The following is a 14070-nucleotide window of genomic DNA, read 5'->3' on the forward strand; positions in this document are numbered from 1 at the left end:
GACAAACTAAATGAGTAAATGGTTTTTGTTACCACGAATGTATAGGTAGGTAAGAAAATATAGGAACAGATTCGAGTTTTCCTTCATTCACAGACTAGTGGTTGTACTACCATCTGGTCTCTTGTTACTGACTCAGCTAGAGGAAACTTCCAAGTTTAGGGCGATATATGTTGTGTCTTTTACACCGCTTACAGTGCAAAAACAGCCGTTCTGTATTCTGTAATACTTTTTTTCGCTGCGACAAAGACAAAAATGTAGTTTTAATTTTCCTCAAATGAAGTTTATACAATATAGAGAATATTATGGCGAACACGACCTTGGAGGTAATTTTTGAAATCTAAAATTCTGTTATTTGCGAAAGCTATCTATTGGTGCCCTTTGTGACGTAATAATGTAATCTGAAAGTCTCCTTAACTCCTTACTTTAGGAAAGTTTAACGCCAATACCTCTTTTCTAAAAAAAAAAAACACCCACGGAACTGACAATAGAAGTACACTTTGCGCCTAATACAGGCGATAGAGAGTAGCTCTAATAAACTGATGGATCAAGGCTATACCCTCCTTATCTATTGGTCGATGTGACCTACATAGTTGTCCTTGTCTAGCGGTGAGCCGTGTGTTTAAAGCTATTATATACAGGTGTGTGTGTGTGCACAGCGCTACAGGTAACCACATTTTTTGCACTACGACCGTGAGATCGTAGTGTCGTCTTCCAAACAAAATGAAAATTTCAACCATGTTGAACGTATGTAATTTTTCACAATGACGTAAAACGCACATATAAGCTTGTTTCAGATGCGGATGTCTTTTTCATTGAAGAACTCAACATTAATGGAAGAATTAAACATTAATGGGAAAATATTTATTATCTATTATATTATTTGGGTTGGTCGAGTGATACTGTGGATACCGCACTTACTTGTTTCATATTTATTGTAAAAGAAATAAAGTTTATATAAAATATTTAACGTTCTTTTTTTCAGGAAATTTGCATCAATCCATATTTGTATTAATGTGATTTATGAGTAACCAATGTTTGCATAACTTTAATCTATCTTTACACTGATTCATGATTTTACAACACTAAATTATGCTTTCATTACGCTTCTCAATGTTAACATTACGCTATCCTGGTCGAGTGGAGTTGCATTATGCTTTTCTATCTTTTCATTAAGCTATCCCATTTTTTCACTACACTATCCTACAATTGCAAGCTACCGTGTGTTTTTCGCTATGCTACCCTACGGTTTTAATATACAGCTATCTGTTTTCACCACACTATCCTGCGGTTTAAGTATGCTACGGTTTATTTTCACTACACTAGCCCATTAGTTTTTCATTTTTTTGTAGGTTTTGTTTGGTTTCCCTTTAAACACTTCAACGTATAATGTGAGGTATTGAAATGCAGTATAATAACAAAATGGATGGCAAGCACAATACATTATCAATACATGAAATAGTACGTTAACAGTAAAGGATTTTCTTCAGCAAGAGACATATTCTATCTTCATTACATTTTAACTTGAGAGGAATTGCTCCCATATCATAAGTGTATGCAGTTGTCTCGGAACACAACAGTTCTCACGTCTGTAAGATATATAGTATAACTCATGCCCCATATAGTTCTTGCATAGAGTACATTTTCGTTCCTATTCTGTAAAATCAATCCGGTTTTTTTTTTGGTTGGGGGGGGGGGGGGGGGTGTTCTTCTGTTTTTCATGTTTCTTCTTAAAGCGACAACAGAATTCAAAACGAGGGGCACCTCGTATGTCTGCTTTTCAACTTTGAAGAAATCGTCCAATCAAAATTTTGTTGACAGAACAGGATGTATTAATATAGTATTTAATAACAGTGTTCCTATTCATGAAAATGGAACTTAACTACCATACGTTTTCACCACAACGCTATTTCTACACTCATTTATCTTTCAGTTTTGTTAGGGTTACACGTCCTCATAACGGCCAGTGTCATATGTGAAGTGGTTATCATCCTATGTAAGTGATTCTGCCGGTTTATGATACAAGCTGTAAATCTTGAATATTGTCTTGTTCGGTATCAACATTACAAATATAAGGATAGCTGTTTTCTCACCTACCCACTGTCGACTTTATTTCTAAATATACATAGCGCCCAGGTGTCATTAAAAAGCTGTTCTGTATATTTAGAAGTTGTCAATAACTAATTAGCATCAAATGTTTCGCAATGTCGCTTATTTTTGAATATATAATGATTCGATGCACTTGACAAACAGTTATTTATGCCTTTAGCTTTCTTCAATAACAAGCAATATTCGTCTTGTCGCTTTTTATCTGAATAAATCATCATTCCAAGTACTCTGAATACTTATTTCTTGTGCATTCAGCTTTCGTCAATAAAGATTTATCTTCTTATATCTGCTACCAGTTTCTCGTATTTCTGAATATGGCATAATGCATAACATTAATTAAAGGCTACTCTCATTTCAGTTATCAGTTATGATGTGTTTATGCTCATGAACGAACATATTGAATTGTTTTCTTTCATTTTTTTATTCTGCTAAGACTTCTGAAAAAGAATATGTCGAAATAACCCAAGAGTCAGCTGAATTTTATGTTTGAAAGGTTCGTATTGTTTTGTATTAGTTTAAATGTTATATTTAAGGAGAAACTAACACGAACAGACACGTATATGTGGGTTTAATATACGTATATCATTTTATGGTATTGAAACAACTTTTTAAGCTATCTATCGAATGCCGTCTCGGAGTATGTTATTCGTGAAACCTGTGTAGTATCCTAGGTAATGATATAGACAGTGTTACTCAATGCTTATATAGATAAGTTTAATACCTTGACCTAGTATCACATCATCTGACAACGGAATCAACATATTTATTTTTTTAATTTTTGTTATTCTGTTAAGACTGCTGGAAAAGGATATGTCGAAATAACCAAAGAGTGTCCATAGAAGAAAATAAGACGAAAAAATAACTAGAATCAAGGAATATGAAATGATGAAGGAATTACGTTTAATGTTACCTTCTGATTCCCCTTCAATTGTAAATCTTGCATTCTGGTACACGTGGTTGATAATCATATGCGCGGAAATGATGGTGGTCTCTTTGGCGAACTTAGTCTATGAACTGTATACACCTGACGATATAGGTGGTGACATGGCCACTGAATGCGAACTCGTGTTTATGTCGATGCAGGATGTCCCTGTATGTGAATAATGTATAGAATTAAAACTAGAACACATTGACATTGAACGATGTCCTAAGAGGTCACAAATCTCAGAGGCCCCACCGCACTTATGAAACTTACCTTGATCTTGATTTTTCTTGATTTATTATACAGGGTGGAGGGTTATAATCTGTAATATATATTTTTAATATAAAAAATTAAGATGAATCCAACAGTATACTTTCAAATAAAGTATATCTACTGTCCTACATTCGACATTCATTTCCTTGCTACTCTTGTAACTATCAATCGTTTATATAAAAGCAAGGGAGTTGATCGATAACTCAAAATGGCGACAAGTGTTTGTAAAAATAAATGGAATACTTTATAAAACAAAAATATTCCTTCCAAAGTATGTTTGTCTAAAATCTATGTAAGACTAGTAAACAGAAACCTACATAAAACACGCGTATTACAAAATCTTCTTCATAAGAAAAGTCGCGCATGTTCTATAACTAAGAAATCAAATTAAACTCTGTAACGAGTAATGCTAATATTTATTAAATTCCTAGTTACAATCTGGTTTGTTATAAAATTGTTTTACTATATAAAACTAACAGATAAATCGTAGACGGTTTTATCTTAACAGCCGTTACGGCTTTAACTATAAATATATTACATATCTGGGTTTAAATGTTTTACGAATCGAAAATAGACTGTTGACAGCAAATAGCGTGAATACTGCCTCATGTCTATTTTTAGAAATGTTCATAGCCACATGACTGTGTGTGTACGATCAGTATGATATCGAGGAGCAGGCCAAACAGGTAGGTAGCATAAACAGTTACCCAAGTGTATGTGTGTATATTTGTTACGTTTTCCCGGTAAGTAATAGTACGTTAAAGCTAGATAATGTCCCTACCTACAGCTGTGGGGACAGCGTGTTTGCTTAATTGTCAACATGTCCGTCTGTCCACCAATTTACTTATTTATCTGACATAAGTGACTACCGTTGTTGTTCATTGTGTCATAAGTCAACTTCATCAGTACCAAACTATTGGCAGTGATACCAAAAGTTGTAAATGTTGGATAGCTTCATTTTGTTGTCTTATTTACATCTAGGCCATAAATTGTGAGGTGTTTTGATGAAAGTTTGTTTTAAAATCCTTAAAGTAGTCCTAGCATTGTGTTATTCACATTTGTATTTCCTTCTTCTCCAGGCCACGATTGTGTTATCTACATTATGTATTATGCACGTAAGCCAGATGAGATAAAAAGGCTATGCATTGATTTGCAGTATTTGTATCTATTTTAAATGTACTGTCTTTGCAATACCATACGGATCGGACAACATGCTCGGCTTATGTATATGGTGAATATATCTACATCTGTACATCAAATATTCTATTTTTTGTATGGTCGGTACATCTTTGTCCATACGATATTTTGCAAACTCTGTATATTTACATTTTACATCTAATACTTTTTATAGTCCATACATTATCATTTGTACATTTTTTTTGTAGGGTCGGTATAACTACATTTGTACCTATAATGTTTTGTAGGGTTTGTATATCTACATTTGTTCATCTAAGGTATATTTAAGGAGAAACTTACACGAACAGACACGTCTCTGTGGGTTTAACATGCATATATCATTTCATTAATAGTATTGAAACAAATTTTTAGCTAACCATCTCGGATTTTATTGTTCGTGCAACGTGTGTAGTATCCTAGGAAATGATGTAGACAATGTAACACAATGTTTATATAGATAAGGATAATATATTGACCTAGTATCACATCGTCTGACAACAGAATGTTCGAAGACGTCATTGCATAGCAGGTGCTCAAAAGCTACATACAATGAGTTGATATTGTTGAGGTGATCTCCTCTCAATCCTATGTGTAATTAAGGTTACAGATTAGCTGCACAATTCTTGGGGGATACACAATACTTGTACTTTTCTCATAATCAACGTGATATGTGGGTGGAGATGTTGTATAATGTGTTGAAAATCCGTAGAAACAAAACAGAAGCCACCAGCTGTAGAATCAATCAGCAACCGCCCTACGAGTTTATGTTTCTGTGTCCATGTCACGTCTTTGTAAATAACCCAGTGCTACTATTCATAATTTTACCTAACATCAAGGTCATATGTGAAGATTTGATGAGTTTACATTTTGGACTTTATAGGAAACGACTATGGCGTCCGCTTCTTTGCTGAACAACAGTAATTGTTGTTTGAAGACGTGTAAGAACAAAGGTCTGAAGCCAAGTGACAACAAGGTCCATGTTCGTGCGCCTTACCAGAACAAGGAGAGCGGTTTGGAGGCCAGAGAAGGTATGTGTGGTTATCTATATAGAGCTTTACACCACCTTTCGTGGAACTGCCTATCTATATTCACAAACTGCATGACATTGTCACTATATCCGGATTGAAAAGTATATTTCCACAACTATGCAGGTGTGAAGTGCAGTGTGAACAGACATATGCATATCTGAAGCGCGTTATAAGTATGTCTGTAAGATACTGCATTCCAAGATGGAATCGCAATGATAACAATCCATTTGTGAAGTAATAGTACTTATTAACAAGAATTTTCTTTCGTAAAATGTCACGATGTTGTGCATAGAACATATTTAATCGATAAACAGAACAGTTTCAGGCCATATCGAGCAGTTATAGCAAATTATATTAATGACGTCAGAGTAAATATGACGTCAAAGTTAGTCAGCACTAATATTTTGTAACTAAATACAGGTCAAGAGCAATTGAAAAGTAAATATCTAACCAATAGCAAAATCACCAGGCAATTATAGTATTCGATTGTTATTGTAATCATAATTATGACGTCATAGTAATTATTCTGAAAATCATTGACCCTTCTCCGCTTCACGGAAGATGGATGATCATTTATTGAAATCGTAGAAATTATTCATCATTTGTACTTTTGATAAGCGACACTATTTTATGTGAGATTCAAATATTTAAAAATTGGCAAATCTATGCATAAAACCACTGTTCGTGTGACAATCATATTCAATCTAAATGCAACTGGAACTTTGTAAAAATAAGACATTTTCTAAACCATTAACCTTTATCTTGCTTTAGATGAAATGCTTGCCGTTTGGGACGGCAATGGAGAGGCGAAATTTCACATGAAATGTTGGAAAATAATTCGGGAAGCAGCAGCCAGAAAAACAAACAACAACAACATGGCGAACGGCAACCACGTGACAAACAACAACAATCACGTGACAGTTGGTAACCAGGTAACCAGTAACATACACGTTACGGAACTTGAGAAACTCCTGGTGGCCGAGGCGTCAATGACTGTGGAGTTCTATAACAGTGACGTCATGTTGAAGAGGGAGGCCAAGAGGATAGCTTCCATGCTGAAGAAATGCAAATATTCCGTAGTGTTTACCGGTATGTACAGTACATGATGCATATGTTACAAGAATAACTCAAATGAAGTGGGGGTTGTTGTTTTTTTTATCTTTTCCCGAAAATGTTGTGATTCGGCTTTCTCGTGAAAATATGAATAGGTATGTTTTACTCCATCACAACCTTAAATATGATTAAAATTTTGATAAAAATCACCCACCGCTTTTATATCGTCATTATGACATCTTTATCAACAATTTTTTGGCGAATTTGGTCGACAAATATCTGTTAAGAATATCGATATTCCAATGTGTATCACAACGAAGCATTATTTCTTTTGAAGCTAAATTTTATAAAGCAAATTGTATATTTGGATTGATCGATCGGTTGATTAAGGATATATTTTGTTTTAATATTAACTAAATATTTCTACCGGGAACATATTACGATAAATAATACGTTTCTATAATAATAGCTTCATCCTCGATATCCAGGGGTAACGCTCACTTTCGCTCTCTACACCCCTGGAATATATCATAGCAAAATTGAAGTCACGAAGATGGCTGTTTTATTGGTCTCAGGTAAAAAAAACTGACCAATCGCTATGCTGATACCAGTTCTTTGAAGATTACAAAGGAGAGACGCCCGACTTCAAAGCCTGTCAATTTGTACCGTTACGTGACCACGAGATTCTTTTGATGTTCATCAAAAGATCGAACTAGTCTTCTTGTCTCATCAACACGGAGCCTTCAATTTTGCTATGACATAGTCCAGGGGTGCAGAGAGCGAAAGTGAGCGTAACCCCTGGATATCGAGGATGTGGTAACTAAAGATATTGAAGATATAATAATTTCGTTTTCCAGGAGCTGGTATATCAACACCTACAGGTGTAGAAGATTACAGAGGAATCAATGGCAAGTGGACAAATCAAGACAGAAACAATGGTAGGACACTAACGACCCTGTGTAAATTACCACGAGTATGTGTATATAAACCTCATTGTTGTTTTCTTACTCAATGAACGTTTAACATACAACATAAATGCATTTTATGTATGAAAAGGCGTCAAAGGATGAATGGTGCTGGTAAAAAGATTACATAGGAAGCTACAATCGTATACAGGTTCAATATTTAGAGGAAAATATTCTCGTGAACAGAAAAGCACGTTATCCTTTCACCATCATTTTGACATTATATCTTGATTTCTTAGAGCAGATTGCTTCATTGAATTTAGGCCCAAAGTCATTTCTTATGTTCAATGAGGACAATTACAATGTAGCGCATGCTACATTTAGTGAAGATGTATACTCAGTATTTCATATCATTTCTTACTCTCAAGGTTGCCAAGCAAGTGCCGCTACTGCTAAAAGACGTGGTCCTCGCCTTGAAGACATTCGGCCAACTTACACGCACGAGGCACTGACCAAGCTACTGGACATGGGTCAGGTAAAGCACGTGATCAGTCAGAACACAGACGGTCTACATCGCCTCTCCGGCATTCCCAAAGAGCGGTTGTCAGAACTCCATGGCAACTGCTTCATCGAAAAATGTGAAGTATGTGACACAAGGTGTGAACTACGTCATGGATATCATAAAGGCGCGACTGACGCCTCTGTCCCGTCGTCTGTCTGTGAGATGTGTAAATGCAATCACCGCACTGGTCGGCGGTGTGCGGAAAAGGTAAGGTGCTTGTCGCATTAATGTACAAAATTAGTCATTACCAATGTTCGTTATAGTATCGTAAAGATAAATTTATATATAAGTACTATATCATAATTACACTCAAGACAACCCTTGGCTGGTAACCAGTCAGTAGTTAATGAAGATACTTCTTCGTTTATATAGTTTCAAAGAACTAAAAGTCTATCTTCAAATCCTCAAGACATTCGCCCATTGAGAGAAAATGGAGCAAATGTTTTGTAATAATTATGATACGTTATGATTTCTGAAAAAGGAGTTTTTCCTTCACACCTGCATCGTTTCAGGACTGCAGTGGATATATGCGGAGTACAGTTATCAACTTCGGGGACAGGTTAGAGGAGGAGGTTCTCAGTGGCGCGGTAAACCAGGCGGAAACGGCTACATTTGTACTGGTCCTGGGTTCAAGTCTCTATGTGTCACCGGCTAACAGCCTTATACAGATGGGCAAGGAACCACTGCGGCTAGCTATCTGTAATAGGTTAGTAACTCTAAGGTTATACATCACAGAATGATGAGTAACAGGGTGTCATTATATAAAATTCACAAACTTTCATAATAGTAAAGAGTACAGCTTACGGAGTTAATTCAAATATTTTCTTATCCATATAGATATGTACTTGCATAGTATGTTAGGTAGAAAAGTGGACCAAGTGGTATATTGATCGAAAGTATGCATTTATTCGGAAAATCCCGCTACTCAGTATAAACTCTGGAATAGCTAAGCAACTTGGCATGTACACATTTCAAGCAAGGGAAGCTGAAAATTCGACACTGAGGAAAGGAAACTAAAATCATGAAACCTTAAGCGTCACGTTTCTCATTGAGTTTAATAGCGATATTATCATAGTTAACTTTGTTGCATATGGGTCTAAGCAGTGTCATACTTTATTAGATCAAACAGGTCATACGCTAACGTTTACCTTTTCCTTAGTTAAGATTCGTTAAACGTTGTCCAATCATAAAGAATATATCAAGCAATTACGTTCCCGTGCTATTGTTCACAACTACTTTTCGTGTTATTTTTCTGTACACAAAACTCGGCTAAAAAATAATCGAACCGAAAGCTGCATTTCACGTGACGTTATCTAAAAGCGGTATTGAATCGCTGTCAATCAATTACCATGAACCCCTCAGGTAAACTTTGATAAGTTCTTATACAATCTAAATATTTACTTACACTCCTGTAAATTTAACTTTTAGACAGGTGACGGACTTCGATGTCAAATGTTTCGAGTTGGACAGCTCTGGAAACCAGCTAGGGTCACGTGTGTTCAGCGACTGTGACGCCCTCATACGGGAGGTGATGAAATGTCTGATGGGCCCGGATGACCACGAACTGTGGGAAGACGGACGAGCTGACAGAATGAAAAACTACGACTCGCAAAGGATACAAAGCGGTCGTCAAAGGAATGTTTAAAACCATATGACTTGGAGAGAAAAAAAGAAAAACAAGAGCTCATAGCTTTGCTGAATAATTCTGATTTTGCAAGACGCGCAGTTCGTACGGTATAATTTCCGTTGCGCTTTCTGTCCATGTAATGGAGGGGTTTTAATAAAACAGAAAGGTTAGCAGGCGTCCTGCATGTTTGTTTCCCATAAAATAAGATGGGTTGTGATAATATTGTGATAATATACAGCATTGAATCTTGTAATGTTCACACAAATGTTGTCCGTGGTAGTTGTTGTAGATCGGTCATAAAGCGATTGCAAAATATGAACAAAATCATTGCAAGAATGAGTAAGATCATACAAGTCCTTTGTGTACGCATTCCACGTGTGTGTTGATGCACCAAAGAACTTTTATCTGCATGCTTCGCTTGGTACGCAAAAATAAACTATCAATTACTTATTTCATTTTAGCGAAAGTTGTAATTATTATATTTAACGGGAAGTAATTATAAACTACTCAAAATGTGTACCGGTTTTAACTGTGTGTATTATGTATAATGTTTAAACTATTGTCTGTAATGAGTAAAATACTTCCATGACTAAGCGTGTTTTCTGCCTCGATGAAATATATAAATATTGTAATAAACTTGCTTCGTGCCTAAAAAGGAATGCGCGTATATGTTGGATGATACACGTAAATTGATACAGCCATTCTTATCATCATAAGCATCCTCGTCGTCGTTGGCATCGTCGACGTCAGCAGAAGCAGCATCTTTCTAGACAGGGATTTACTCATTTTGGGGTTTGCTGACCCAGCGAATGGCATTAGCACGTCAAAACCACCAATTTTTTTTCAAAAAAAAATCTGACAAACACTTAAAAGTAAAATCTCCATGGATTTTTATTCAGTTAGTTAAGGTGTGTGATAGAGGACCTGAGAATTGAGAGTTTTTCTACCTACTTGATGTTGGTAGGCAAGCTATTCAACTACGCGATGGTCCTCGGTAAAAATTCTTGTTGTCTGTTTTTTTTCTTGGATCTGCCATAGTTTGTATGAGCCTCTCTGGTCATAGAGTCTGATCGCCACAGATTTTCGCCTTAACCCACTTCCACCCTTTTAGAGGATTATATGTTATAGATCATGACCTATGCACATCAATGTGTTTCCAAGCCCAACTTCTGTAGTATTGCGGACATTCTCCCTGAATCTCTTGACAAAGGCCAGTGCTTACAAACCTTTCCGCACGTCTCTTGACTCCGTCGATCCTATCACCGATATTCCTTTGGTTAGGGTCCCGCTCTTAGGGCTTATGGGGTTGGTTGTACGTATGAGAATCTTGAATGTCCAGTTGGTCTTGATGTGTTTTGAAGACGGGTGGAGAACCCGGCTGATCTTGAAGCTTTGACATTCAATGTATTGATACGGTGACTCCACGTTAGGAGACTACCGATGTTGACCCCTAGATATTAGCCAGTTTCACAACCTCCAACAGGTGTCCATGGAGACAACTGATGTGCTTGACAGATTTCTTAATCTTGGTGATATACACGACACATTTCTACGGACTCAATTTCATCTGCCAAGAGTCCTCCCGTAGCTTAACCGCTTGAGTTCTTCTTGGAGTGGCCCTACGCATTTAATGCTTATATTTGTCGTGTTCATTGACCTACTCTCGGCACTAATTTGAGACTATAAATATATGTTTGTGCTGCATTGCATCTTGTGTTGCAGACAGTTTTCAAACGATGTCTCACTCCCTTTAAGTTGTCACTACCATTAACAGTATACAGCAACCCTATGAGAGTGGACTTTTCATCCTTACTTGTAGGAGGAAAAGAAATCCTTATTTAGAAGAGAAGAAATTTATACATTTAAATGTGCTTTGAGTTTTATTTTATGTTTCAATTTGAATCATGAATGCTGAGGGCGTATTTTAAAAAGATTGGTCAACCATTCAAACGGTGCAGCTATACAAGTAATTAGTATATAAATGACGGTGATTATCCGAATCTGCCCGTAAGATTGATCTTACATCTTAGTAATGTTGGTATTTTCTATTTATGATATTTGATGTAAGAAATCCTTTGACAACTAAGCATTTTGATTTTAATCTCAAATTATATCTAATTTTGCCTGTATTTGGCAACAAAATCCTAACCTTATGTTTAGATTTTAGTACATAAAGTATTAGTTGGGAAGGTAACTATATTGCTTCAAGTTGAAAGATAGTAATGCCATCGTCACTATCATGAAATAGTTGTTTTTTACAGAACTATCGCGGTTCAAAAATATGAATATATGTAAATAAAAACAAAACGGAGAGACAAAAACAACAGGGTTGGATTATAAATGTTAATGCATAACGTTAACCATGACAAGGGAGGTAACTCTAATTCAGAAATGCTCATTTGTTGTTGCAAAAAAATATGATAAACTTGATCGTTATTAAAATGTTACCATTGTTTAATTTTGAAATTATCACCGATTAAAATAACCTAATTAGTCAGACAATTCTTGTTTTTGTTTGTCACAGTAATTAAAGTAATAAAAATTGTTTTTCAATAATCAGTTTTTAAAAAGTATTTATTGGACAAATGATGATCCCAATACAAAATGATTTTTATAGATGTTGACTAAACTCTACTGTTGTTGAAGCTTAGTGCTAACAATTAATCACCCTCTGACAAAATACATTTAATGACACAATCCTGTTAATATCATGATTCCCAAAACACTGTAATTATGATTATTTTATGAAGACTTATTAAGATTGTTTGATTAACACATTCCTGATAATATACCGATTCCTAGAACAGTATTTAAGATCACTTTAAATCATGTTACTCAATCTTATGTCCTCCTTAATATAATGTACTTGTACCATTTCCAGCTCGACATATCACTCTTCATACTTATGAAGACTAATGAAGATAATTTGATTGACACATGATTCCTGTTAGTATCACGATTCCCAGAACAATTATGAAGTAATTAAGTATTAAGTAAACATTGTTCTTCAGGCTGAAACGGGGTGTTCCCTGAACATCTTTAAAAATAGGTATCATATATGTACTATATTTACCAGAGATATTTTACCTGTAGATCTACCTTTTTTACAGGATTTTACAGGTAAAAAGTAATGATTTTTATTTAACTTGCATAAGGTCCCAAAGAATAATATCATCAATATTTGGGAAATACTACTTCTAAATACTCTGATGTGTTCAAATATATTTTAAAAGATATTACGAAGTTGTTAGTTGCATAAAGGTGCTCACATATTAATAGGTGGTAAACTAGGCTTCAACTTACTAATATAGAGCACTATGAATTATAAAAGACGTTATTTACATGGGGTACAATACTGTCATCTGCCTCATAAATAAAAGCAAGAATAATGCTGTCATAGATAATGTTTGCTTCAATATTTTTGGTCAAATCAAAAAATTGTAACACTAAAAAGTGTCTCCTTATATTTTGAAAAAAGGATAAAGAAAATGTTTGAAATAACAGTGAACTATTCCTGTATCTGTGATAAATATATAGTCCCTAACCAGTCCTTTATTGTCTGATTTAGCTTTCAAAGTAAGGATTAAAAGTTATTTAACTCTGTATATACTCATTTAAAAACCTAAGAAAACAAGAGGCACATTGGCCTAAACGGTCACCTGAGTCCTACAGTATTTATTTTTATTGTTGAAATATGTACCAATTTGAGTACAAAAATAGTTAAGTATAACGTTAACTTAATTTTGTCAGGACCATGGGTCGATCATTCCTACAAAGTTTCAGTTCAATCGGCCCAGCAAAACTTGACTTCAAGTTTGAAATAGTTTTTCAAAATGGCGGCCGTGTCGGCCATATTGGATTTCTGATCGACCCGAAAAATAACAACACTTGGTCAGGGTGATGTCAGTAACCTTCCCATGAAATATTAATGAAAGTTGAAAATGTAAAATGTTAACGGACGACGGACGATGGACGATGACGGACGAAGACGGATACAATTGGTCAATTGAGCTAAAGCTCAGGTGACCTAAAAATATGTCATGATAGAAAACACATATATGACGAAGGCTTAAATGTTTTAGCTCTTGTTCAGCACAAATGAACGATTCTTTTTGAAAGTTTAAAACCTGAAAAGCAATTTATAAAATGCAAAAAAAAAACTAAATAGAAAACTAAAAATGTAAAAAAAAAAAAAAATGAATTAAAGAAAAAATCTCAAATGAAAGGAGGAAACTATGAGAACGAAAACTTCTTAAATAAAATACAGTGAAAAGCTACTGATTCCATAAAGAGATTCTTATCTCATTCAAGATGGTGAAGGCTGAAACGGCAACTGCACAGATTGACCTATATGAGAGTTGAATAGTGAAGCCCCCAGTCAAAATACACACATACAAATTTATTTGTATCCTTTTTAT

At 35.2% G+C, this 14070-nt stretch overlaps 1 protein-coding gene across 1 annotated transcript; it reads left to right on the plus strand.

Annotated features, from left to right (window-relative positions):
* Nucleotides 1–4025: 4025 nt before the first annotated feature.
* LOC110451205 (NAD-dependent protein deacetylase SRT1-like) lies at nucleotides 4026–12168 on the plus strand. Its single transcript, XM_021499089.1, has 7 exons — nucleotides 4026–4044; nucleotides 5358–5505; nucleotides 6277–6594; nucleotides 7416–7496; nucleotides 7892–8232; nucleotides 8538–8731; nucleotides 9454–12168. Exons 2-7 carry the CDS (start codon nucleotides 5367–5369, stop codon nucleotides 9668–9670), a joined length of 1290 nt encoding a protein of 429 aa, XP_021354764.1. The 5' UTR covers nucleotides 4026–4044; nucleotides 5358–5366; the 3' UTR covers nucleotides 9671–12168.
* Nucleotides 12169–14070: the final 1902 nt, after the last annotated feature.

This window comes from Mizuhopecten yessoensis, unplaced genomic scaffold, assembly GCF_002113885.1.
Source record: "Mizuhopecten yessoensis strain PY_sf001 unplaced genomic scaffold, ASM211388v2 scaffold5877, whole genome shotgun sequence".
NCBI lineage: Eukaryota > Metazoa > Mollusca > Bivalvia > Pectinida > Pectinidae > Mizuhopecten > Mizuhopecten yessoensis.

Bases quoted from the DNA above. Each gene is read 5' to 3' on its own strand.
- LOC110451205 (XM_021499089.1), top strand. From the start codon at position 5,367: ATGGCGTCCGCTTCTTTGCTGAACAACAGTAATTGTTGTTTGAAGACG. The intron at 5,506-6,276 runs GTATGTGTGGTT...ATCTTGCTTTAG, and splicing joins CGGTTTGGAGGCCAGAGAAG to ATGAAATGCTTGCCGTTTGG. The intron at 7,497-7,891 runs GTAGGACACTAA...CTTACTCTCAAG, and splicing joins AAATCAAGACAGAAACAATG to GTTGCCAAGCAAGTGCCGCT.